The 23,773-nt window shown below is 40.6% G+C and overlaps 2 protein-coding genes across 2 annotated transcripts in view; both read right to left on the bottom strand.

Moving 5' to 3' along the window:
* The window catches only part of LOC114550669 (cyclic nucleotide-gated cation channel alpha-3), a 30,195-nt gene extending 27,453 nt beyond the window's left edge, over positions 1-2,742 (bottom strand). The window contains exon 1 of the mRNA XM_028571428.1: positions 2,674-2,742. Coding sequence (XP_028427229.1) covers positions 2,674-2,742 — 69 coding nt within the window. The remainder of the gene's footprint in view (positions 1-2,673) is intronic.
* A 4,670-nt stretch (positions 2,743-7,412) lies between these two features.
* Positions 7,413-17,576, bottom strand: atp1b1b (ATPase Na+/K+ transporting subunit beta 1b). Its single transcript, XM_028571807.1, has 6 exons — positions 17,284-17,576; positions 13,953-14,081; positions 11,375-11,530; positions 10,613-10,797; positions 9,169-9,252; positions 7,413-9,028 (listed from the first exon to the last, which is right to left on the bottom strand). The coding sequence occupies exons 1-6, from the start codon at positions 17,372-17,374 to the stop codon at positions 8,771-8,773; spliced, it is 903 nt and encodes a 300-aa protein (XP_028427608.1). The 5' UTR covers positions 17,375-17,576; the 3' UTR covers positions 7,413-8,770.
* Positions 17,577-23,773: the final 6,197 nt, after the last annotated feature.

Raw genomic sequence — 23,773 nt, 5'->3', positions numbered from 1 at the left:
TTTATTTTCATGATTTTTGGTATTTTTTTTTTTTTTTTATTATTTTCATTTTCATTAGCCGCTCCAATCACCTTCCACCCCAGCACTGGGGCTGTGTCATCACCAGGATGGAACCACTCCCCATAGTGCGGGTGATGGGCTGACTCGTAATGTACTCCTGTTACATTTGTGGTTGGCCTGCCTTGTTGCCATAGAGCTTGTTTGTTGGTGTTTGCTACACAGGTGAATGAACTGGAGCACTGCTGGTAGATATGACCAATGCTCCTGCTGCTGCTGGGTAAGCATGCAGGGGCCCGGCAGGACAGAGGGCCATCATGGAAAACACACACACACACACACACACACACACACACACACACACACACACACACACACACACACACAGTAGCACAGTGTCTTAGAGCCTTTACTTGAAGTGACCATTATAAGCATTGCTTGTTGGAAGGTCACAGGGCTTATTCAATGTCGTCCCGATCATATAGTTGTTTTCCTGTAGATACACAGTGCATATTTACACTACAGTAAGTCAACATCAAAATGAGTAAAGCAATTCAAATATTTCTGACAGTCAAATAGCTCTGCTGAAAGAAAATAGAGCCTTTGATGGTTCTATAATGAATAGATATAATGAAAATTATTGGATAATAATTACTGATTAAAGTGACTATATGTAACTTTTTTATGTTTCTAAAGGTCTGTCATTTTTCATACAATGGTCTTAAATGACCTGTAACAGCAAACAAGACTAACAGTGAAAAGAACGCTATTTTAAATAGATTTCTTTGTTACACCGGAAAAGCATATGCCAGCGGAGCCAGATAAAAGGCAGCATGAGATTTCTTATCATATAGGCCTAATTGTATTTTAATGTTATTTTGGAAGTTATGTATTGCAGTTATGGCTGATACTGACACATCTAATACAGGAAAGAATACAATTAAATGAAGAACAACTAAAAGCCAAAAGGCAAACAGATGGAGACAATTAGGGGATTGTAAATGACGTCAGTAGGCAACATTAAATTACATCCCCCTTCCATTTGGCATGGATGTTTTCCTTTTAGTCTGTGTTTGTGTTTGCTTACTATTTTCTTTACCCTTGTCCCCCATAACGTTAATTGTGTAAAGCGTCCGTGGGTTTCATGAAATTACTTTATTAATCTAAGTTATTATTACGTTGGTTGCTTCAACAAACTCCTAATGCTTTGGCTCGTGACACAGTGACAGTGATACCTGGTTTAGCTCACGAGACACCCAAAGTAGGCTAAGTTACCGTATGCAGCACTGAAATGCAGCGATGCATCTGTAACGTATTCTCTTATTGTAAATTAATGATTTTCTGGTTGAGCACAACATACATCGTGACTATATGACCTCCCCGCAACGCTAACTCAGTAAAATTAAGAGTCTCTAGTATCATTAACTCGGATCAGTTGAGTCCTACTACAATTCAATGTAAAATGATAACAGCGCCACACACAAACCTCTTGCAACATTAGCTACTACTAGTCTAGCCATCTTAGCTGCCAAAAGCTTTATAACTTACAATTTCGTAAGCAACCACAACTCCACAAGTCAACTCAAGCGACTGAGTGAGCAGAGAGCGAGTCCGAGACACAACTTCCCGACCCGCAGACTCAGAGCCAGAAACATTGCAAGCTCGCACACCACTCATGACAACCCACGAGTCCTCGATGACTCATGAGTCCTTGACGACCCGCATCCCACATAACGTTGTCATGAGTGGATCATTCTGTAGCAGACGAGCGAGTGAACTTCAATCAAATAAATTCAATTCAATTTTATTTATAGTATCAAATCATAACAAGAGTTATCTCGAGACACTTTACAGATAGAGTAGGTCTAGACCACACTCTATAATTTACAAAGACCCAACAATTCCAGTAATCCTCTAACGTGGCTGACACCGCCATGCTAACTGCTAGTTAACGTTAACGGAGGAGCAGGCAAGTGGGCCATGGCTGTTTGTTCAGCGGCCGTAGCCGACATCCATTCATCCATCCATTCATCCATCCATCCATCTTCGTCCGCTAATCCGGTGTCGGGTCGCGGGGGGAGCAGCTCCAGCAGGGGACCCCAAACTTCCCTTTCCCGAGCCACATTAACCAGCTCCGACTGGGGATCGGCGTTCCCAGGCCAGGTTGGAGATATAATCCCTCCACCTAGTCCTGGGTCTTCCCGAGGCCTCCTCCAAGCTGGACGTGCCTGGAACACCTCCCTAGGGGAGGCGCCCAGGGGCATCCTTACCAGATGCCCGAACCACCTCAACTGGCTCCTTTCAACGCCGAAGGAGCAGCGGCTCTCCGAGCTCCTCACGGATGACTGAGCTTCTCACCCCATCTCTAAGGGAGACGCCAGCCACCCTCCTGAGGAAACCCATTTCGACTGCTTGCACCCTGGATCTCGTTCTTTCGGTCATGACCCAGCCTTCATGACCATAGGTGAGGGTAGGAACGAAAACTGACCGGTAGATCGAGAGCTTTGCCTTCTGGCTCAGCTCTCTTTTCGTCACAACGGTGCGATAAATTGAAAGTAATACCGCACCCGCTGCGCCGATTCTCCGACCAATCTCCCGCTCCATTGTCCCCTCACTTGTAAACAAGACCCCAAGGTACTTGAACTCCTTCACTTGGGGTAAGGACTCATTCCCTACCTGGAGTAAGCACTCCATCAGTTTCCTGCTGAAAACCATGGCCTCAGATTTAAAGGTGCTGATCCTCATCCCAGCCACTTCACACTCGGATGCGAACCGATCCAGTGAGTGCTGAAGGTTACAGGCCGATGATGCCATCAGGACCACATCATCTGCAAAGAGCAGCCGACAATGGTGAGATATTTGAAGCCAAGAGAGTCCTGTAAATCAGGAAGAGAGGACCGTGAGTTTCCAGTGAACATGCCATTTTTTAGGTTGGGTAGAATCTATCTCCTCTACTCTCGTTCATATTTTTTCGAAAAATATGTACCGGAAGTAGAAGGGGCGTGACTTCGGCCACTTGTTCATGACCTCCTACTTCTGAATGTATCAACTGGAACACTCTGAAGCGTATACTGCCCCCATCAGTTCCGGAAGAGGCACAGAACCGATGCTGCTAACACTGGCATCGTCGCTAACGGTGCCTACGGTGCTTCAAAAAATTGGCATCTTCGTTGTTTTGTCTTTTTAGAACCGGAAGGTGACAGTAGTATCGGTTCTTGTGACATCCCTATTGTATGCTGTATGTTATTGTTTTTAATATAGTTCCAGTATCCATTGGATGGGGGAATAATCTGGAAATGGGTCCCGTCCAGTGTGCCGTACACTTGTGGCACAAGGTGCACTACAGCCACGTCAGGGAAATTGACGAATTGGTTCAACAGCTTGAATTGTATGGCCCTGCACACCGTGGATACACAGCTTGAGCACCTGCCCATTTTGCCCTCAAGGCCAAAATGCCCTTTTTTTGTCCATTTTTTTTTCTGTGGTCCGTTTAAGAAGAATATATAACAATAATAATTAGCTAGATAAAACGGCCTAAACCTTCATATCACATGATGACCAGGCGCGCCACTTGGACACAAGTGAGTCCGTCCGTCGGCGGCAAGAGCGAGAGAAAGTTGGAAGTGTCGGTAAGTGGGCTTCTGAAGTGAATAAGAATGCATGCATGCATGCACATTTGGTTTGTTATAGTAGCCTCTAGCCGCTGCCACTAGTTAACGAGTCTCCTCAAGGATGAAAACAGCCAGCAGGCAAGCTAAATTTGTGGCAGCAGCAGCTAACTTTGAAGTAGTGACATTTCACGGTAACTGCATGAGGTACCGTGGCCACAATTACTTGTTTTATTAGGATGCACACTAAAGTCATTGCACACGCGTAACTATCGGTAAGCAGGGTAAGCGGTGCTTACGGGCCCGGACCAATCAGGGGCCCGCATCACTGGAAGATATTGATTGACAGCTGGGGCCCCCTATCGCATTTTCATTACTCGCGACAATCCCAGCAGTCCCACGTGCAGCCACCGACCAAGCGGGAGTGAGAACGGGTCAAATTAATTTAAATAAAAATCACACAATCACGGTGGATGCAGGAAAAAACACAGATGAGACGACACAATGACCTAAATTGAGGACAGCTACGCTCATTATTGTAAGTGCAATAATAAGTTAAAGTCCAAAGTCCTTTATCAAACTGTATGAATGTGTGTATGTGTGTGGCCAGGATAGGAAATTAACTAAATGTAAAGATCAACAAGCCACTGACAGTGTTCATATTTGATTAATTCAATAAATTATAATTTTTTGTCTTAAATCCACCATCCATTTTCATATTATACCAACATTTGCAGCATCCTGAGCCCTTTTGGTAAGGTTCCTAGTGTCACGGATGACCAGGAGACAGACTGGAGTAGTGAAGCAGATCTTTATTAATAATGATCCAACAAAGAGCAGGAAGCAACAGGCAGGAATCCGGTAGCTGAGTAGGCAGGTTTAGAGCAGCAGCAGACAACAGGATACAAAGTACTGGTAAGGCAAACTTGGATAGACTAGGCATAACGTGTGTGAGTCAGAGCGTCATGTAGAAACGAGACTAGACAAAGAGTGTGTGTGGTTGTGCTGCTTATGTAGGTGGTTGTTGATTAGCTGCAGGTGGTGAACTGAGGATGAGGCTTGATGAGGTGCAGGTGTGTGTAATCAGTACTGAGGGGACTGGAAGCGACTGATCTGCGTGAGTGGCGAGGAGTATGAATCAGTGGGAGGAGTTTGTGCTGGAGAATGAGAGGGAGGAGTGAGTGCTGGTGCCGGTGGGACCCTGACACCTAGGAAATCTCAGCCGTGAGTAATTCATTAATAGTAATAATTATTATTCTCCCCAAAACAAGTTTCCTTTTTATTTTTAAAGAACTATACAAAAAAAAACTTCATTGCAACAAACATACAAAAGACATTGCAACTTTTATCACATAGGATCCTTCTTATGGAGGAAACCAGAATCAGAAACCAGAATCAGCTTTAAATCCAGTCCTAATCTAGTCCTCACTAACACGGGCCCAATGATAGTAACTACATGAAAACTTCACGGTTGTTGCATGAAATGTGGTTTGTGTTTAGCTTACCTCATCATTTTCTATCATGTGAAACAAGACCCAGCCTAGTGGTGAAGCTGCAGACAGATGCTTTACAGTGTGCTCCTCAGCAGTAAGCTCCCCGTGCTGCTCAGAAGGTGCCTCTGCACCCCTTTCGTTTCAGACCCTCCCACCAGCCTTTGGGACGCGCCTCCTCATTTACATTGACATGTGTCAAGTCCAAATGAAAAGGCAATGTTAAATGGAAATTGAAAAGCCAAATATTAAATGAAAATTAAAATCCAATGTTAAATTGAAATTCAAAAGCCAAATGAAAATTAAAATCCAATGTTAAATTGAAATTCAAAAGCCAAATATTAAATTAAAATTAAAATCCAATGTTAAATTGAAATTCAAAAGCCAAATGAAAATTAAAATCCAATGTTAAATTGAAATTCAAAAGCCAAATATTAAATGAAAATTAAAATCCAATGTTAAATTGAAATTCAAAAGCCAAATATTAAATGAAAATTAAAAGCCAATGATAAATTGAAATTCAAAAGCCAAATATTAAATTCAAAAGCCAAAGCCAAATGGAAAATTTAAAAAATAATAATATTTTTAATTGGATCTCGCTTTGTTTTCCCTTTGGACTTTCAATTTCTCTTTGGACTTTCAATTTGAATTATGAATAAATATTTCCTCCATACCTTCTTAGCAGGTGAATTATTATCAGCAAAATGTATTTAAGTTCTAGGCTATACAGTAAAGTAAAATGTTACCTTTCAGTAGTTTATCCGATATTTCTGGATGAATGTACTTTTACATTAATGTGTATCTTGCATCAACTGTATGCTTTTGTATGCCAGTGTCAAGTTTCAAATGTACCTGTAGTCGGTTATGTTTATAATGAGGTAGGATGTTTTATGTTAAACCATATTATCATTAAAAAAGTCAATACATTTCAGTGTTTAATATATTGGGGTATATATTAATATATTGAATTTTGAGTGCTCTCCTGCCAGTCAACCGTGCACTACATCAGGTTAGTCACATTGAGTCCCTTCCTAGCTGTGTCATCAAATTTTGCATCTTGCCATGCTAACATGCAACACTTTATTAGTCTAATTTCCTCCTGATGTTCTCCCTCCGAGCATCTCCCTCTGCCTTTGCTGTAACGAGTAAGCTGAACATTACATCAGGTCAGTCACAGTGAGCCACTTCTTAGCAGTGTCAGCAAGCTTTGACTCTCTCTCCTCCATAATTTAGGAATCCCACAGATTGTAGATCTCTTATGATTGTTTAAAAAAATAAAACTTTAACTCTTTTTATGCACAGTGTTGTGTTCTTTATACTATGAATGCTTCTCCTTTATCTCCTTGCTTACAGTTTTGTGATACATCATAATATATTAAACAGTAACATGTGTATCATTGCCTATACTGTGGCTATACACAGCCCTTATGCTTTGGTGTTTTAAAATTGGGTACCATATGTCCCTTTTTAACTTTGAGCCTGCCCCTTCAGAGGTCTCTGCACGGCCCTGTGCTCCGGTGTCCGATGAACTGTGGGAGGAGGACACAGACTGCATTACTCCAAAACCAAACACGATTTTTGAACCAGTTTCCTCCTTGTGTGACAGATGTGTTATTGCAGAAGGATCACTATCGCACTTATTCTGGCAATGTCCAGAGACATATTTAACTGTCTTTCCAAACAATGTCGAATAAATTATTAAGGCGGATTGTAAAATGGCTATTTTTGGTTGCTCTGACAGAATCTTTCTTCCTATCAGAAGCAGATTGTTAGAGCAGGCATGGTTGCAGCTATAAAAAAAAAAAAAAAAAAAAAAAAAAAAAAAAAAGATTACCAAATTGTCCCAGTTTCAGGGGGTGGCTCTATTAAATACTTTCTATGGCTAAGATGGAACAGGTTCCTTTTAGCAATGGGAATTCACAAAACTACTTTTTGAAGGTGTGGATACCATTCTTGATATTGCTTAATGAGACTTAAATTGATTTGCGGGTTTACTGCTATGCTGTGCCCTTAATCTGAGCAAACTTTGTTCCTGCACTCTGATACTTTGGCAGTCCCAGATTTTTTTTTTAAATTGCCGTTTGTTTATTGTGTGTCTGTTACGAGACATCTTGAAAATAAAGTATCTAAAAAAAAAAATAAGGTAGATGACCTATGTATGCTGTAAATAGGGATACATTTCAGTCCCAGCCTGAAAGCTCTGCTCCCGGTCTTCCACACCCAGTGTATGCTGGGAACTAGCCCTAGAAAACACATTATGAGATGTGGTTCAGGATGTAGCTTTGAACAATGTATTAGAAAAAGAAAAACACAAGAGAAAGGTTTATTATGATTTTTTTTATTTGTTTCTATCTTTGATTAACATGACAAAGCTGGGTGAACTGATGGAAAGTTGACCGATGTTAAAGTTCAATTTGAGCGTTACACATCAACATGAGATCCTATGGAATATTAAAGCAAACATCCTTAATCATCTTAAGCCACAGAGCTCTGTTAGATCTCTTTTTTCTTTTTTTAAATGCATGAAATCAGGTCATTGTGGAATTAAACTGCCTTTTACCTGTTCATTCTACACCCAACTACATTCATGACCAAAACACAAATTAACAAGTTAACCATTGAGGTTGCACTTAACATGATGAGATCCTAATAACGAGTACTGCATTGTTCCTGATAAAGACTTTTCATCTCATCACTTTGGTATTGCATTTATACTTCACAATATTCTGCAAAGAAACAAAATGTACAACTGCATAAATATAAAATTCTTCCACCATGCTTGATGGCTAAAACATTCAGAGAGCTACACCACAACACTGATGAATCCAGCAGAAAAAAAAAACAATCTCAAAAACTTGAGTTAGCACCATCGCCCATACAGCAGGCCAAAGTGTCTAACAGGCTGGACACACAACTCTACATCCAAGGCAAAAATCAAAAGTAAAAGGCATGAAACAAAGTAATAAAACCCCTTCACACATTTAAGTGATTTAACAAAGCAAAAAAGAAAAATGGCAAAGTAAAATAAGTCTCCTGGAATCAGGTGTAGAAGACGAATAAAAAGAGGAAAGAAGTTCCCTGGAGTGCAGCCTTTTCCTTACACAGATCACAAGTGTACCAAAACTATTTCAATCATTAAGTAAGTAGGAGTGTGTTCGTGTCTGACACACATGCCCAGAACTGATAAAGCTTGCTCACAGAAGAAAATGAGGAACAGCGTGGTTCGGAAGGACCAGATTTTGCATCTAATCTTGCACACTCCAAAAAGATCTACTGAAACCACACAAGGCAGCGATATGCAGAGGGGACAAACACAGCTCGCTACATGTCAGAGATGGAATTAAACTCTACAGTCATCAATGAACAATGTCCCATGGCTTGTGGAAAAGTCTCATTTACTGTTGAATAAATATATTTATTGCTACTTTTCCTCTAAATTACATTCTAACGCTAGGCAGAAGTGTAGAAGCTAGTGATGAAAGCAGACAAGATCGGTCCCCTATCATGTATTTTCTTCATTTATTCATTCAAGACTATTTGTGATTGACTTAACCGCTAGAGCCGACCCCTCTCACTTATAATCTCCTACATAAGATTTGTATCTAGTTAAGGACAAAGGGGGGAAAGGGGGCTGAGGGGTGGCCAGGAAAAGTGCTATGGTCCTGATGTCGGTCATCAACTGTTAATTGTTATCTTGATGTCAAAGCGTCCCTGGTAGCGGTCCTTGTCGCTGTAGCCAATGTTGTCTCCGAACACTTTGCACTCGATGCGCAGTTCAGTGTTTAGAGTCAGGTTGGTGAACTGCAGAGCCACCAGCGGCTGCAAGTACTGAGGGTGCAGCAGCTTGCCGTAGTAGGGGTAATACTGCAGGGGGAAGCCGCCGCCGATACCGTAGTACTTCACCTCCCCAATTTTACCAGCATCCTCCTCTTTCTGGAAAGAAGAAGAGGCCAATGTATGGAATGACAAAACCACAGAGCAAGCACAAATATTTGAAAGAACACGCAAAAGAAAAATCACAAAATTTGTACTGAGGTCTGAAGAAGAAAAAACAAACTCAAAAATGTGTGTACCTTGTTGGTGCAGTAGAGAGGGACAACATTGGGCTGCACCTTGTATTGAGCGTCTTCAGGGATACTTTCATTTGAGGTAGGAGTCTTAACAAAAAACAAACAAAAAAAGTTACCAAGTAGACTGGACCCAAATGCTTCAGTAGAAATCAGCAGAAACTACCATCTTTCCTACAGAGACCCAACTTTTACCTGGAACTAATAGGGCTGGGCAATATATAGATATATATATATATATATTCTTAGATTTTGGATATCGTAATATGACCATAAGTGTTGTCTTTTCCTGGTTTTAGAGGCTGCATTACAGTAAAGTGATGTACTTTTCTGAACTTATCAGACTGTTATAGCTATTCTATAGTTTGCCTTTTCCACACTTAGACATCATGTCCACATAACTGATGATTATTTATCTAAAATCTAAGTGTGAAGGTATTTTGTTAGAGCACAAATTGTCAACCCTAGAATATTGCCACAATATCGATAGAGGTATTTAGTCAAGAATATTGTGATATGTGATTTTCTCCATATCACCCAGCCCTAGGAACTAACATTTGATCTGTATCTGGCTGAGTAAAGCATACCTGCTAATACAATTAAGTAAAAACCCACGGTAATACAAGTGCAGATAGACGCAGAATGTATTGTGATTGGATTGACCAGACCACAGCTAAACATCCGTCTCTCATTGTGATCACATCTCAGCAGGTGTAATTTATATCTGTACAATTTGGACACATTCTGAACAAAAAGGTCAAAAGGTCACCCGATTCGGTCTCTTCCTGCTATTTCAAGCTGCCCATCAAAAAGCTACAGATGCAGAGAGAGAAAATAAGTTGAGCCTGTACAGTAGTTGTCAGGAAGTCTCAAGGGACCACTACGATGTACAAGACAAGGATCTCATGACTGAAGGGGTAGCTGAGCTAGCAAGCTTCTCCACCAGCTCAGATGACCTTACAGTATAAGTAACGTATAAGGTAGCGTATGGCTGCGTTCAGCCTTCTGTCACATGACCTTCGCCTTGAGGGCATTCTGCATCACTTCCAGTGATCTGAGACACATCCTGTCAATTGAAAGGCCTGCCAGCAGGGCCTATCCAATTTGCATATTGAGATCGGATCACAATGCAGTCAGAGGTCTGTGATTAGATGCCATGATCTAGATAAATACCAGGTGGAAATGGAACAGGGCTTAGGCATCAGATTACATTGTAAGAGTTAGTGAGCAACTCTCCTTGGGTGAGCTAGACTCTTTAACACTGGATCAGTCGCTGGCAAAATCAATAACTTACAGTCACAATCTAATCTGCTAATAGTCTTAAAACAACCTTATAATACTCAAATAACATTTTCAGTCTGGTGCTCAATTTCTTGCAACAACAATTTTGACTTTTTGACCCAACAAAACCTGACTCCATTTGCAAACAGGCTTATTCATTGAAAAATACCTTTGGACGAAAGTTGACAACCCTGTTGAGCTTTACAATCAGGCAGGGCTTGCCCTCCTTGAAACCAAACTCGCGGTCCTCGATGCCAGAGCAGGGTCCCAGCAGGCTCCTGGAGAAACGACAGGCCTTCCTGATGCCTATATCGCTTTCAAAGTCGCCCCTGTTCTTGTACGATGCAGGCTCAGCTATAGGGGGGAGTGAAGGGTTGACTTGGGTAAGGAATCTTTAACAATGTCTGAAAGCCCAGCCTGTCAAATATGGAAGCTAACAATTGCTTAACAATTATGTTAAGAGAAGCTTCCATATTTGCTGATGGGCCTTCAGCAGGCCAGTATTCTTGTGTCCAATGACTTCCTGTACTTGATAATGCAACAATGTTACCTTCTGTCTACTATCAAGTCTAAATTAGAGCTCAACCAAGAGGTGTGTATTGTTGCAATGATGCAAATGTTTGCCTGAAGCAGAGAATAGAAATATTTAACCTCTTGGAAGTCCCACATTTGCCAAGGATACCAAATTGTACAGTTGAATTTGGGGAAGGGGGTACAAAATGACATCTGAAATACCTGCTTTTGATATTTATGATGATGTATTATATAATGCAGCCGTAAAAACACAGCCTTATGAATTTTAGGTTTCACTCCATGAAGCATCATAAAGCTTCAGTGAAGAGTTGAAGCTGTGTCGTGATCACCTGTCCAGCTTTGGAACTGTCCAAAAGGGATATAAGAAGAACCAATGGGATTTAAGAATAAAACCTACTTCCACAGTCCTCATACTTCATCTGGTCCCTCTGGAGGTCATCGTCATACTTGGCCAGAAATTCCCTCAAGGCCTTGGTGTAAGGCAGGTAGGTCTCCATATCATTGAAGTTGAAGGACACTTCAGCTTTGTCTGATCGTGGGGTGTGTGTAAGGCCTGCAAAGACAACAGATCAGCAGTTTTTTAGCAATAGTAACACTACATTATTTACGGCGTCTGTCCACTACAGTCCAGCACACACCAAACTTACTTACTTAGTTACTTGTGCCTTTGATTATCATCTGTAATGTTTAACGTTAAGATTTATACACACTCAAAGAAATCATGGTGCGTGTCCTGATCACAGAGAGAAAGTCACTAAAGTCATAGAACAAACATTCATATCTTGAATAGGAGATGAAATTACACAAGCTTTGAAAGTCTGAAAATTAGACATTAGAGTTTAGACGTATCAGATTTACTGTGATTTACACACATTTTGCCAACTTCTGTAGATTTAGAGGATATAATCAATATTAATGCTATGTCTCTGCATTCAGGATACAGATACTGTTTCATCCAGTCCTTTTGCTGAGATAGGCTGAACATAGTCCAGACCTGCAGTGTCTCTGTACTGGACTCAGAATGCACCGATAGATCTCATGTTACTCTGGCTAAGAAGTAAGAACGCAAATCCGCATTGATTTAACTAAATCTATTAGTTGCATGTTTAGAACACTGTCAACTTTAATCAGCTGACCAGAGATTAGATTATTGACCGTAACATTTCTTGAACAACATTCCTTGAATTCCATGTCCATGCACCTTTGCAATCAAAAAAATAATGGCCCAAAAGAATAAAATAAAATTTGTCTGGAACCACAAAAAGGTCTAAATGAGCATTTATCAATATGGTGAAGTTTGTTGCCCTTTTTATGGCCCTGACCTGGTCTTTGCAGAGAGAGGCATTTCTTTAATTTAAGACTTTTTTTTAGGGGGGGGGGGGATTTGTAATCCATAACTTAGCTCAGTGATTTTCAACCACTGTGCCGCGGCACACTAGTGTGCCGTAAGAGATCGCCCTGTGTGCCGTGAGAAATTATCCAATTTTACTTAATTGGTCAAACACATTTTTTTATTGAGTTGCTGCAAATAATTTGCCATTGTTGAGCATCTGTGCCTGCAATATGACTGGCAGAGAAATTAAATACTATTCTGTATAAGTAGGTGGCAGTATAGCGCAATAATGACCTTGTTGATTTAAGACAATAGAATTACTGCCAGCAGGTCTCCAATTTTGTCGCATTTTGCGACAAAATTTGAGAGTGAGCGACTGAATTTTACATCTTTTTTTACACGTTAAACGTTGAAATTTTGGTACTTGAGAGCGCGTAAGCGCAAGCTTATCGGTCCTCTCTGAAAGCAAAGCTCTGACACAAACACACACACTCGCAGAGCTGCAGACGATGCAAACTACGTGGGCTCTGCAGTTTTGTCACAGTGAGTCACGGAAATGCAGATAAAGTGGTTTAAAGTGTGGTTACAGTTTTTCATTACTTAAAGCAGACAGCGTTTGCTGCGATATGATATTAATGGCGAGCCGAAAGCGGTTGCGGTGCTGTTGACGTTACACTTCCTCGGAGCCGAGCAGGCACAACAGTGGTGCCCTGGTGACTGACTGACAGGCAGGCAGAGGTTGTAAGGCAAGGCAACTTTATTTTTACAGCACCTTTTGGTTGTGCCCCTAAAATTTTCAGTTGGGGGCCACGGTGCTCCTAGTGAAAAAAGTTAGTCTGGAGCCCTGCTGCCACCTTTCGCGCGCATCCCGCAGTGACAGGATGTAGGCTAAGCAGTAAGGCCAAAATCATCGATGTCAACTTTTTGTCAAAGCCACAGGGAGCCACTGAGGAGGGGCTTAAGAGCTGCATGTGGCTCCGGAGCCGCAAGTTGCAGACCCCTGCCTCGAATTAACACAATACTCGGATACGCCTCCTATTTAACGTGGAACTCTGAAACAAACTCAAACAGCAGTCAGACACTAGATGACCGTCATTAGCCTTCCTCCTGTCCAATCAGTTGACTCTATTCCGCAAATGCTTAATTTGGCCTGGTAAATTCCAGCTGGCCTTCTCCACCATGGAAACCAGGCTGTGGTGTGTACACAGTGGAAGCTGCTGTCAGTACAGGCACTGGTACCATTATGTGAAGATATATAAAGAGTTAATTTCCAAAACAATATGCAGCCATGTTACCTGAGGCAAGGGAGAGCACATGTACCAACACTCTGAACATATGTATTGACTTTCATTAGGAAATGTGTCCCCAAGGCAGAACACAAACTGCAGTTATTAAATTAATTAATGTGATCATGAATTTGTATCATCAATCTTTAGTTTTTACATTTGAAGAATACTTAAATAAGATAACTTCATTGTGCATAACTCCTGAGGTTCATTATATGACCCCATTTGCTATTTTATTTGACTGTGAATAAGCACTGTGTTTATTCCGTTTTTAAACTCTAAGTGTCTACAGATATCTCAGGGACAGATCTGCATGATAACATCCTGACAGACAGGGAGTGTGAGCCACTACTTACCAGGGGGTGCGACTCTGTCCTGCCAGGTGGGCTTGTAGTCGCTCAGTGTGAGCAGCATGGCTTGGATGGTTCCGATGAAGATTCCAGCCAGGAAGCCATAGAAAACGGTATAGAATGCAAAAATTTTGACTGTGGGAGGAGAAAAAAGAAATAATGTGTTAATACAACAGCACAAGACGAGACCGACGGCAATACAGCAAGGTTTTCTAATGCCATGAGTGTCTTAGAAAATCAAGGAAATTACTTTAAGATAAGGCTGAAATAGGTATCTAGTAGTATGCAGAAACGCAATAGTTTTATATGATACAATTCATAATACTGGGGTGAGTTAATTGCATGATTGTTTAAATTTCAGGTTGGTTGGAAGCTTTAACCTAAATGACTAATTTTGTCAAACAATATAGTACAGTATAATTATACCATATGATACCTTTACACATAAAAGACAATAAGTAGTGTGTGTGTGTATATATATATATATATATATATATATATATATGACCAATGAGCAAAACTGGTCCGATATGAACAACAGATTACTTCGGTCTAGCTGTGTTTTTTTTTCCCCCCCCCCCTTTTTGCCTACACTGAGTTTGTAAACGCAGTGATGCAGCACAGGATTAGCATGCTGAAGACGAAGCAATGTCCTGGACGTTTTTCAGGGTGAAAAAAGAAGATATACAAACGCAAAATGCAGTATATTGTTCTTGGAAGGTCGAAATTATGCAAGGAGGATGCCGTGTCAAATCCTTTAACACCACCACCAATTTGATTACTGAAACACTTTTCACAGATGTAAGTTAAACGGGACATTAAGTTATACACTTGCTACAAGTTATAAAAGTAGCCTAAAACTAACGCCATTAGTTGCTTGTGTTTTTCATGGTGTCCCTGTAACTTGCTAAGAGGAATCAATGTGGTACATCTATGATTTATGGGTTTTCCAAAGGTTTTGCAAATAAAGATAGACATTGCTTTTTCAAATTCAGTGTTTACATGGTTTTTCAGTATGTACAAAATATGATTATCATATAAACTTGTTTTATACAGATCATAATGCCATCGGTAATATCGGTTATCGGCCATAACAGCAATGTTAATATCACGGATATATTTCAATATATGTATAATCAGTGCATCCTTAGTTTTAGGGTAAATGCCACACATCAGGAGAAACACACTATGCCCAACATAAAACCTGCTGGCGTCAGCAACAACATGCTGTGGAGATGCTGCACCTAGATAGGGAAGGGAGAAGGTCAAATAACGCAGCAACATACAGAGGAGAACCTCAAAGTCAAAGCTAAACAGGAACAGCTTCAACCAAAAAAAACATCAGGAGTGACTAAGTCTAAGCCCAGACTTAAATCCAATCCAGTATTTATACAGGACTTGAAAACCCTATTGTTCACTTACAGTCCTCATGTAACTTGACAGAGCTTACATTAGTTATGTAGAGACAATTTGAGGAAATCTGCAGTGTGCAGATGAGCAAAGCTGATATAGACTCAAGGTTATAACTTTTGGCAATGGGGCCTCTGCTGTAATCTAACTTTTTTTTGGGGGTAAATAATTTAGTATTCAATTATTCTGTGCTCAAATTTGTTGTGATTTGTTACTTCATCAAATTTGAATGGAACATTACATAGAAGACTACAGATTTAATTTACTGAATCAGCATTTCAATGGATCAAAGGCTTTACAATATTGTAACGATACCCAAAAGACACTTTTGTTAACCTCACATATTCGAGAATAAAACACATTGTCCACAAAGTCATTCACATTTGCGGTAATCTCTTCAACATCAAGTAGTCTTATATCAAGCTGCTCAAGCTCCAAGGAGGTCTGTCAGACACCAACATGTTAAAAGAGCTTGTGTTTCCACCATAGATGTAAGGAGCTACAAAGCAAGCATTCATAATAAAACAATCCAACAGTGACAGTAATTGTCTTTAAAGATTTACAGGAATTCAACTGTGAGGCCTGTTCTTACAGTACAAGGTAGTAATTACCCACAGCACTGTTGGCTCCTCGTAATCAATTTTTAGCATGAAGTTCCTGTAGAATTACAGGCAACAGAGCGCTACAATTCTATTATCTGCACTGCAGAGCAAAAGGCCTAAATGAAGCACAGCTGAAGTTAACCTTCCAGGTAGCCAGCTATACATTCACCCAGTCCTTCTGCTGCATGAGGCAATGTCAAATAGGTCACAACAGCCTGAACCAAGTAATACATCACACATCACTTGAGTTTTTCTGATGCAAAAACATATGATCAAAGCTTGTGTCCTCTGGGTATAGTAAACCTGTCATTCCTAGATATTTATAGCACTACATCTCAGCTAGAGGAGGACCAGAATAAGGACAATTTACATTCAACTCATGGCATTCTGCCAGTTAAAACTGTAGACATGAGTAAAAACCATCTGATAAAACATGATTCAAACCCATTTATTAATGTGGTCCCATATCAGCCTGGATGCACTTTCACAGCCTTCAACACAGCACTGCGCATGGCACACTTCCAAATGCATCAGCATTTTCAGATGACCTCAGAAGGACAAATATGAGCCACCACACATCAGCCTCCCTCAGCTGACATCAGACATCATGTCACTGAAACATTATTTTTACCCAGGCGTTAGTTTCTAGACAGGACTAAAGAGCGGTGTGACATTGAGAAGAGGAACAAGGACATGCGCAGTGCAACTGCAAGAGAAACAAGAGAAGAAAGGTCGAACACGTTAATCAGTTGTATTGTTTGTTAGATTACGGTGACATCTGATCAGAGGAACCCGAGACGGATCGATGGGCTTCGGTCCATTTCCGAGCAGGCCCGATCACCTTGGCTCACCTTGGACCGTGATGCATTTTTAACCCTTTGACTGCCGATAGCCCAAAAAAAAAAGAAATTGACGTTTTCCCCAACAGTAAAAAGCCAATGTGGACAAACTGAGGTCCCATAGTCAGCTTTCCACATCTGCACCGAAGACGGCACCGCAGCATTCACGCTCTCTAAATGTAACTTACAGTAAGAACTAGCAAAACCACACCTATGACAATGTTTTTAACGGTCAAAAGGCTATTTGATAATACTAAAACCAACTAAATTGGGGGCTGTGCGTTTCCGAGGTCAGCTCAAAAGTGGGGACATGGAAATCAAGTGAAGCGTAGAAGATATTAGTTACAGGTGCGCGGTAGTGTGTCGTGATGCCGTTTTGTTCCAGAATGCGGCAAAGTCAAATCACACAGGTGGTAAAGAAAAACGAGGCTACCGGTGAGCTCGCATTGACCGTTTTACCACGAACACCCGGGCAACCATACTTACACCAACTCCCTCCGGTACGACCGAGCAGCTCTCCTTTCTCCGAATTCCACAGAAACTTCTTCCATCCTCCATCGTCTTTGTTTGAAGGCATTCTGATTTACTTCCCTTTAGAGTGTTCCCTTAATCTTTCTATGTCAGACTCACTCAGTGTGGTAACCAAGTCCTGAACCGAGGCAGACAAGGAACCCAGCTCGGTCCGCTTAAAGGCACCCTGATATAAACCGTTTCTCCTCGACTCCGCCCGAAACTCCCAACAAGTTACCTACTAGGAGGGCGGAGCAGCGCCGGCCAATTCAGCAGCGGAGAAGCCGTGCGTAACTCTGACGTAAGCAAGACAGAGAGCCTATACATTGAGCCTATGCATTTAGCACTACAGGGCTGAGCTTTGCAGACATGTCTGTGAAGGTAAGTTATTAACCGTCTTCAGGTATTATGGTAGCCCAAACCTCCGTCAGCCCCGAATTCCAGATTTACATACATATACATACATACATACATACATACATACATGTATACATACAGGGTGCGATTTGTGAAAACAGCAGGGTTGATAATGCACAACAAAACAAAACATGCAAGAATTAAATCCCACTTTCAATACCATGAAGTAGGGCTGTCCTCGACTAAAGATATTCTTAGTCGACTAACACTTATAGGATTTTGTCGACTAATCGATTAGTTGATTTAATTGACAGAGCTGTGCGCTTTGAGAGGTGGTTAAGACTAGAAAAGCACAATATAAATGTAGTTAATTAACCATCTGTAAAACTGAGTTTCTCCGCAATTTATTCTGCAAAAGCACCACTTTAAATCTTGTGTTTACCATAAATGTGCTCAGAAGTTTCCTGAAATAAATAATTAAGCATGAATAAGCATAAAAAAATGACTAATCGACTAAAGAAATCTTAGTCGACTAAGACCAAAACGACCGATTAGTCGACTAATCGACTAAGAGGTGGCAGCCCTACCATGAAGTGGCACTCGGCCAGCCATGCCAAAACACTAATTTATGAACTTCAATATCCAATGGGAAATAATTTCAAAATGAAATAGCACAACGCGCCGTCAACATAAAACAGCGTTTTTTCGCAGGAAACGCTTTGTTCATTCCTCGGGAGCGTTTTAACCACAATCTTTTTCCTAAACTGAACTAGTCGTTTCGGTGCCTAAACCTCACGCTCACTTTTTCTGGCTAAACTCCACTACGTGGCCCCTGAAAGGACTTTCATCTGGCGGTGCCTGTAGCCGGCTCACAGTCACCTATTGGCAGCTAAACAACTGTCGCTGGTAGCCGGCTTCCTGGAGCTCTGTAGCGGCTAAATACATCCAGCAACGGCTGGATTTTATTGTGCTATGGCACTATGTGTTCATGTTACAGTGCTTTACTTTTACTTAGTTTAAAATACTTCTAATTTAATAATACATTTAATTTATACTTTTTTTAATATAGCTTTTTTATTTTAGGTATATAATATACTGTATGGTCTATTGTTGAAGTAGCGTTGATCACTTTGAGGGGGGGGGGGGGATACATTTAGTCCCCACCGGGGATAAAAATAATTCATCAGAGGCAGGGATATGTAGGGGGGAAATCCCACGCATCCCCCCCCCTGAAAATCACACCCTGCATACATACATACATTCATACATACATAAATATACATATGCCTACATAACCTGATGACACATGACCATGACCATTTTTCTATCTACCAAAACCAGATTAACACAATATGGCACCTCATGGAAAAATAAGCTGTTGGGCCCCTTTTCTCCTGGTTCTTTGTGCATTGTGTACATACACACTCAACTTAAAATAACCCCAATATGTGCATACACACTATATGTATACTATTTGGTACTGTTGTGTAGTGGTGCATGGAGCAAAGTTTGGAAAACAAAATTCCAATTAATTAAATTACTAAATTATAGTCTCGGCCCAGGGCCCCTGTTGGGGCCTGAATGCTCAACAGCATTCACACAGTAAATATTTATTCAGCTCTGGGGCCCCATAATCATTTGCTCCCCCACCCCTCATTGAGCCACCAAACTCCCACTCCTCATTCCCTCTTGTCATGAATGGTGAGTGCAGATAATTACAATGACACCAGCCTGAGATACTCCAGGACAGACTACCATTACATGTGTTTGTAAAGTGTCACAGACCACAGAGGGACAATAAGCCAGTCAGACTATTCCTGTGAAGCTGGTGTCTGTCAGAAAAATACATTTCAAGGAGAGTACCATGAGAAGTCAAACAGGGAGGATTCAACTTTATAACAACAGTGCTATCACAGATTACACCTAATTTAGTGCCATACCAGTAGAAATTGGATGGTGGGTTTTAGATGTCCATCCATATTTGTCCTTATTTTACAAACTTTATCTTAAAGTAGGATGTGGGTGAGATCACATGTCCACTTTCCTCAACGCCACTGTTGATGAATTGAGAAAAACAACAACATACGTCCTACTAAATAATTGATATTAAGCATGACTGTTCAGGTTAAATCACTGCATGCCAACAATTACAACAAGGATCACGCAGAATTCCAGATTACAGTACACCAACCTGCAATTCTGAATGAAGTCGGTTACACTCAAACACTCATTATGGCACAAACAATATAATAATTTCATCCCCTTCACTAGCAGGATGGAGTTCATTTAGCTGAAGCCTGTGTGGCTCACACTGGTATCTGTTCCCAGTTTAACTTGGTGGGTGTCCTGTGTTGTGTGCAGTCGATTCCTCCTTAGAGCAACCCCCCCTCCCACCACAGGGTTAATAAGCTCTAGTTACACAGCATTGCCAAGTATACACATAGTTGAAACCTGTATATATCCTGCGTTCTACAGCCTATAACTCCTCTCTAAAGCCGGCTCCAAGGGCATTTCTGCTGCTGGTGCCAGGGGCCTCATGATGACCCAATTTTCAATAAGCTCGAAATAAGAGGCTTTTAATTTATATGGTGTTACCTACTACTAAATAGCTGTACCTTTTAAATGTGGCAAATGCCTTGTCTGAATTAATTCTGAAAACAGTTTCAAATTTGATTAGCAAGAAAAGACTAGATCCACCCGCATGCTGACAATACAGATGTGTGTACATCCTTCACATTCTTGTCTGGCTATGTGAGCTGTGTGTAATGTGTGTGTTCATGCATGCATGTGTGAAATCGCTCTGCAATGTGCTGCCATCTGAGTTTCTTGAGCTGTGTACATTTGTTTGAATGTAAATATGTGTATGATCGGTCAGGATTACGCACATGGGGGTTTTCACCTTTAAATACCAAGGACAAGAGGAGTAAAATCACTGATGTTGTCCAGCTCTATTTAAAGCCTTCATGAACTGAAAACTCACTTGACCTCCTGCTCACAATCAAGTCCCATTTTTCCACGTCTTGAACCCTAACCCCTAACCCTGACCAAACATAAACCCGTTTGTGAAGTAAAGTAACTCTTACATAAAGAAGCTTAGGCAAAACCATCCTTTAACTCAAAAGACAGCTCTCCAGTAATATGCAAATGGATCTTAAAAAAAACCAAACCTCTTTCTAAATGGTTAGAGTATTAGATATGACAGTACGGTTACTTAAATTATAAAATATCAAGTCTCAAGTCATTAACTTACAAGTCCAAGACGAGTCTCAAGTAATTTAGGTTTGTCAAGTCAACTCACAAGTCATCAAAACGGTGATTTGAGTCATCTCAAGTCCAAGTCACCAAGTCTCAAGTCCACATCTCTGATATATAGTCATTTGTCTATATATATATATATATTGTTAGAAAACAATTTATATATTTATTTATATTTTAAGTTATTTCATGTAATGTTCTAACATAGTCATAGTCATATCATAGTGGTGAATCCCACCTATCTCCTGCTCCAAACATGACAAGACAAGCTCTAATAATTGCTGGGAATCATGCTGCTACTGTATACTTGTCCTGATGCAAAATTGGTAATAATTTGCCTGACTACAATGCTCATTTCCTTTGTTTCTATGATGGAGCTTATGTGAAGCACAGAAGCATGATTTTTGTAGCAGCCAGTGAGATACTTTAAAGCCTGTCATTTTTCTAATGATACAGCTTGGTGTCTTACAGCAACCACACCTACACAACTGCGGCCTTTTGTCAGATTGTGTACACAATAAACATGTGTACTGTGTAAGGGTGTGTGGGGGAGGCTGGACTCAAGGTGAAAGTGAGTCTTCCTGTTTAAGGCCTGCACAGGTCGCAAGCTACTCTTTACACAAATGCAAGTTTCTATATCTGATCAACTCTTGCCGAAATTTCCATCCACTTTGGCCTTTATTGGTATTTGGGATTGATGTGGGCAGTGTAGGAAATTTAAATGATTAGGGGAGCAACTTTGCCTCCACTGTCTAAAAAGCAGGACATTTACAACATTTGGGGGTGGCACTTTAACAAAAGAATTGTGCGTATAGTTGCTGTTTTTTTCATGTGAAATGAGCTCAGATTAAAATACATACAGTAATTACCACCTTGTGCCAACATGAGTAAATGAAAAGCATACTATTATTATTATTATTATTATTATTATTATTATTACCACACACTAGAATACTATGGATCAATCTGCCACTGAAAAAAGTCCCCAACAAACTATCAAAATAGCCCTATTTCTTCCTGTTTGAGTAATGTTTGTTAAAAACTACAGTGACCAGCTTTTTAAAAGGCCCTGACACACCAACCTGATGGCCGACCGTCGGCAGAAAAGGCAGTTGGACTGATCAGTCTGCTCCCTGAGGTCCAATAAGTGCCTTGGAACACACCGTCACGTGGGTCTGGCTTCTCCAGCCGACAATAATGTCTGCTCATTCGGATTACGATCTTGTATTTTACGAAAATAGTTCACTGAAACGTGTTTCAGAAAACATTTTAAGTGAGAAATAGGCCATACAGTTGATGAATCTGTCTTCATTTCAAATTGACAAAGGTCAGTTTAAAAGATTTTTGTCAGATTTTGAGAGGCGTTTGTCAGGCTCATCCTGCTCGTTATTTCCGGGCTAGCACTCCACCAATCAGATTGGTCAATGAGTCCGACTGCCCGCCCTCCGATTCAACATGTGAAATTGGCCAAAATGAAGGCCACAATGACGGCCCCTCCGACGGACGACGGCACGGAACACACCGAACAGACTCGAGTCACTGACCTCGCCAGGTGTTTCAGGGCCTTTAAACCTTTAAAAGATTTATGTCCTCAGTAGGACCCAATGGGCTTGAGGCAGAGAGCCAAAGACAGGGTTGAGGAAGTCTAGAGAGATGGACTAACATGTAGTTGGTTGTGGTCTTTTCGTGAGATTTGTTGACAAGAGAACATATATAATAACACCAGGCTATACATTTAACCATAGTGCAGTTGCTGTGAGTGGATACTAAAGAAAAGAATATCCAAATGCAAAAACAATGGCAGTGAACATAAATGTTGTGTACGATACACTGAAGACAAAAGCAATCAATGTGGCATTGTATGTCTTTTAAAATACATTATATTATAAAAATACAAGTTCAAATGTTTTGCTGCAAAAAATTCTCAGGTGCAGTTTATATGAAATAGTGTTGCATTGCATTTACTTGTTGGTCAAAATCTTGGAACATTTGTTGGTGGTGTTTGCTATAACACCTACTATACAGAAAATATCTATATTATTTATTTTAAGTAATTTTATGTAACTGTTAACTTTCTAACAGTCATAGTGGTGAATCCCACCTATCTCCTGCGCCAAACATAACAAGACAAGCTTTAATAATTGTTGAAAATCATGCTGCTACTGTATACTTGTCCTGGTGCAAAATTGGTCATAATTTGCCTGACTACAATGCTCATTTATGTTGTTTATATGATGGAGCTTATGTGAAGGTAACCATCAGGCTGAAATCACAGAAGCACGGTTTCTGTAGCAGCCAGTGAGATACTGTAAAGCCTGTCATTTTTATAATGATACAGCTTGGTGTCTTACAGCAACCACGCCTGCTGCTTTTTGTCAGATTGTGTACACAATAAACATGTGTACTGTGTAAGGGTGTGTGGGGGAGGCTGGACTCAAGGTGACAGTGAGTCTTCCTCTTTGAGGCCTGCACAGGTCGCAAGCTACTCTTTACACAAATGCAAGTTTCTATATCAACTCTCGTCAAAATTTCCATCCACTTTGGCCTTTTTTGGTATTCGCAATTGATGTGGTCAGTGTAGGAAATTTTTTTGTAACTTTGCCTCCACTGTCTAAAAAAGCAGGGGATTTACCACATTTGGGGGGCAAAAATTGTAATTAGATTATAAAGATGCTGTTTTCTTAATGTAAAATGAGCCCAGATTAAAATGCATGCAGTAGTGTTCGGAAGCTAGGACAACGCATTTAAAAATCGAAATATATATATATATATATATAAAGTATGATTACATTTCATTATCTAAAATCTGAACAAAGCCTGTCTCAATTGTTTATTTTGGTATCATAAATTTGTA

This window comes from Perca flavescens, chromosome 24 (assembly GCF_004354835.1).
Source record: "Perca flavescens isolate YP-PL-M2 chromosome 24, PFLA_1.0, whole genome shotgun sequence".
NCBI classification, from domain to species: Eukaryota; Metazoa; Chordata; class Actinopteri; order Perciformes; family Percidae; genus Perca; species Perca flavescens.
This window is presented reverse-complemented; position numbering and strand designations above follow the sequence as displayed.

Excerpts from the sequence above, each read along its gene's own strand:
- atp1b1b (XM_028571807.1), bottom strand. The coding sequence starts at position 17,374 with ATGCCTTCAAACAAAGACGATGGAGGATGGAAGAAGTTTCTGTGGAAT. Across the intron at positions 14,082-17,283 it reads TCGTACCGGAGGGAGTTGGT|TCAAAATTTTTGCATTCTAT; the intron begins GTAAGTATGGTT and ends CTCCTCCCACAG. Across the intron at positions 9,253-10,612 it reads TTGTCAACTTTCGTCCAAAG|ACTCCTACCTCAAATGAAAG; the intron begins GTATTTTTCAAT and ends TTTTTTGTTAAG.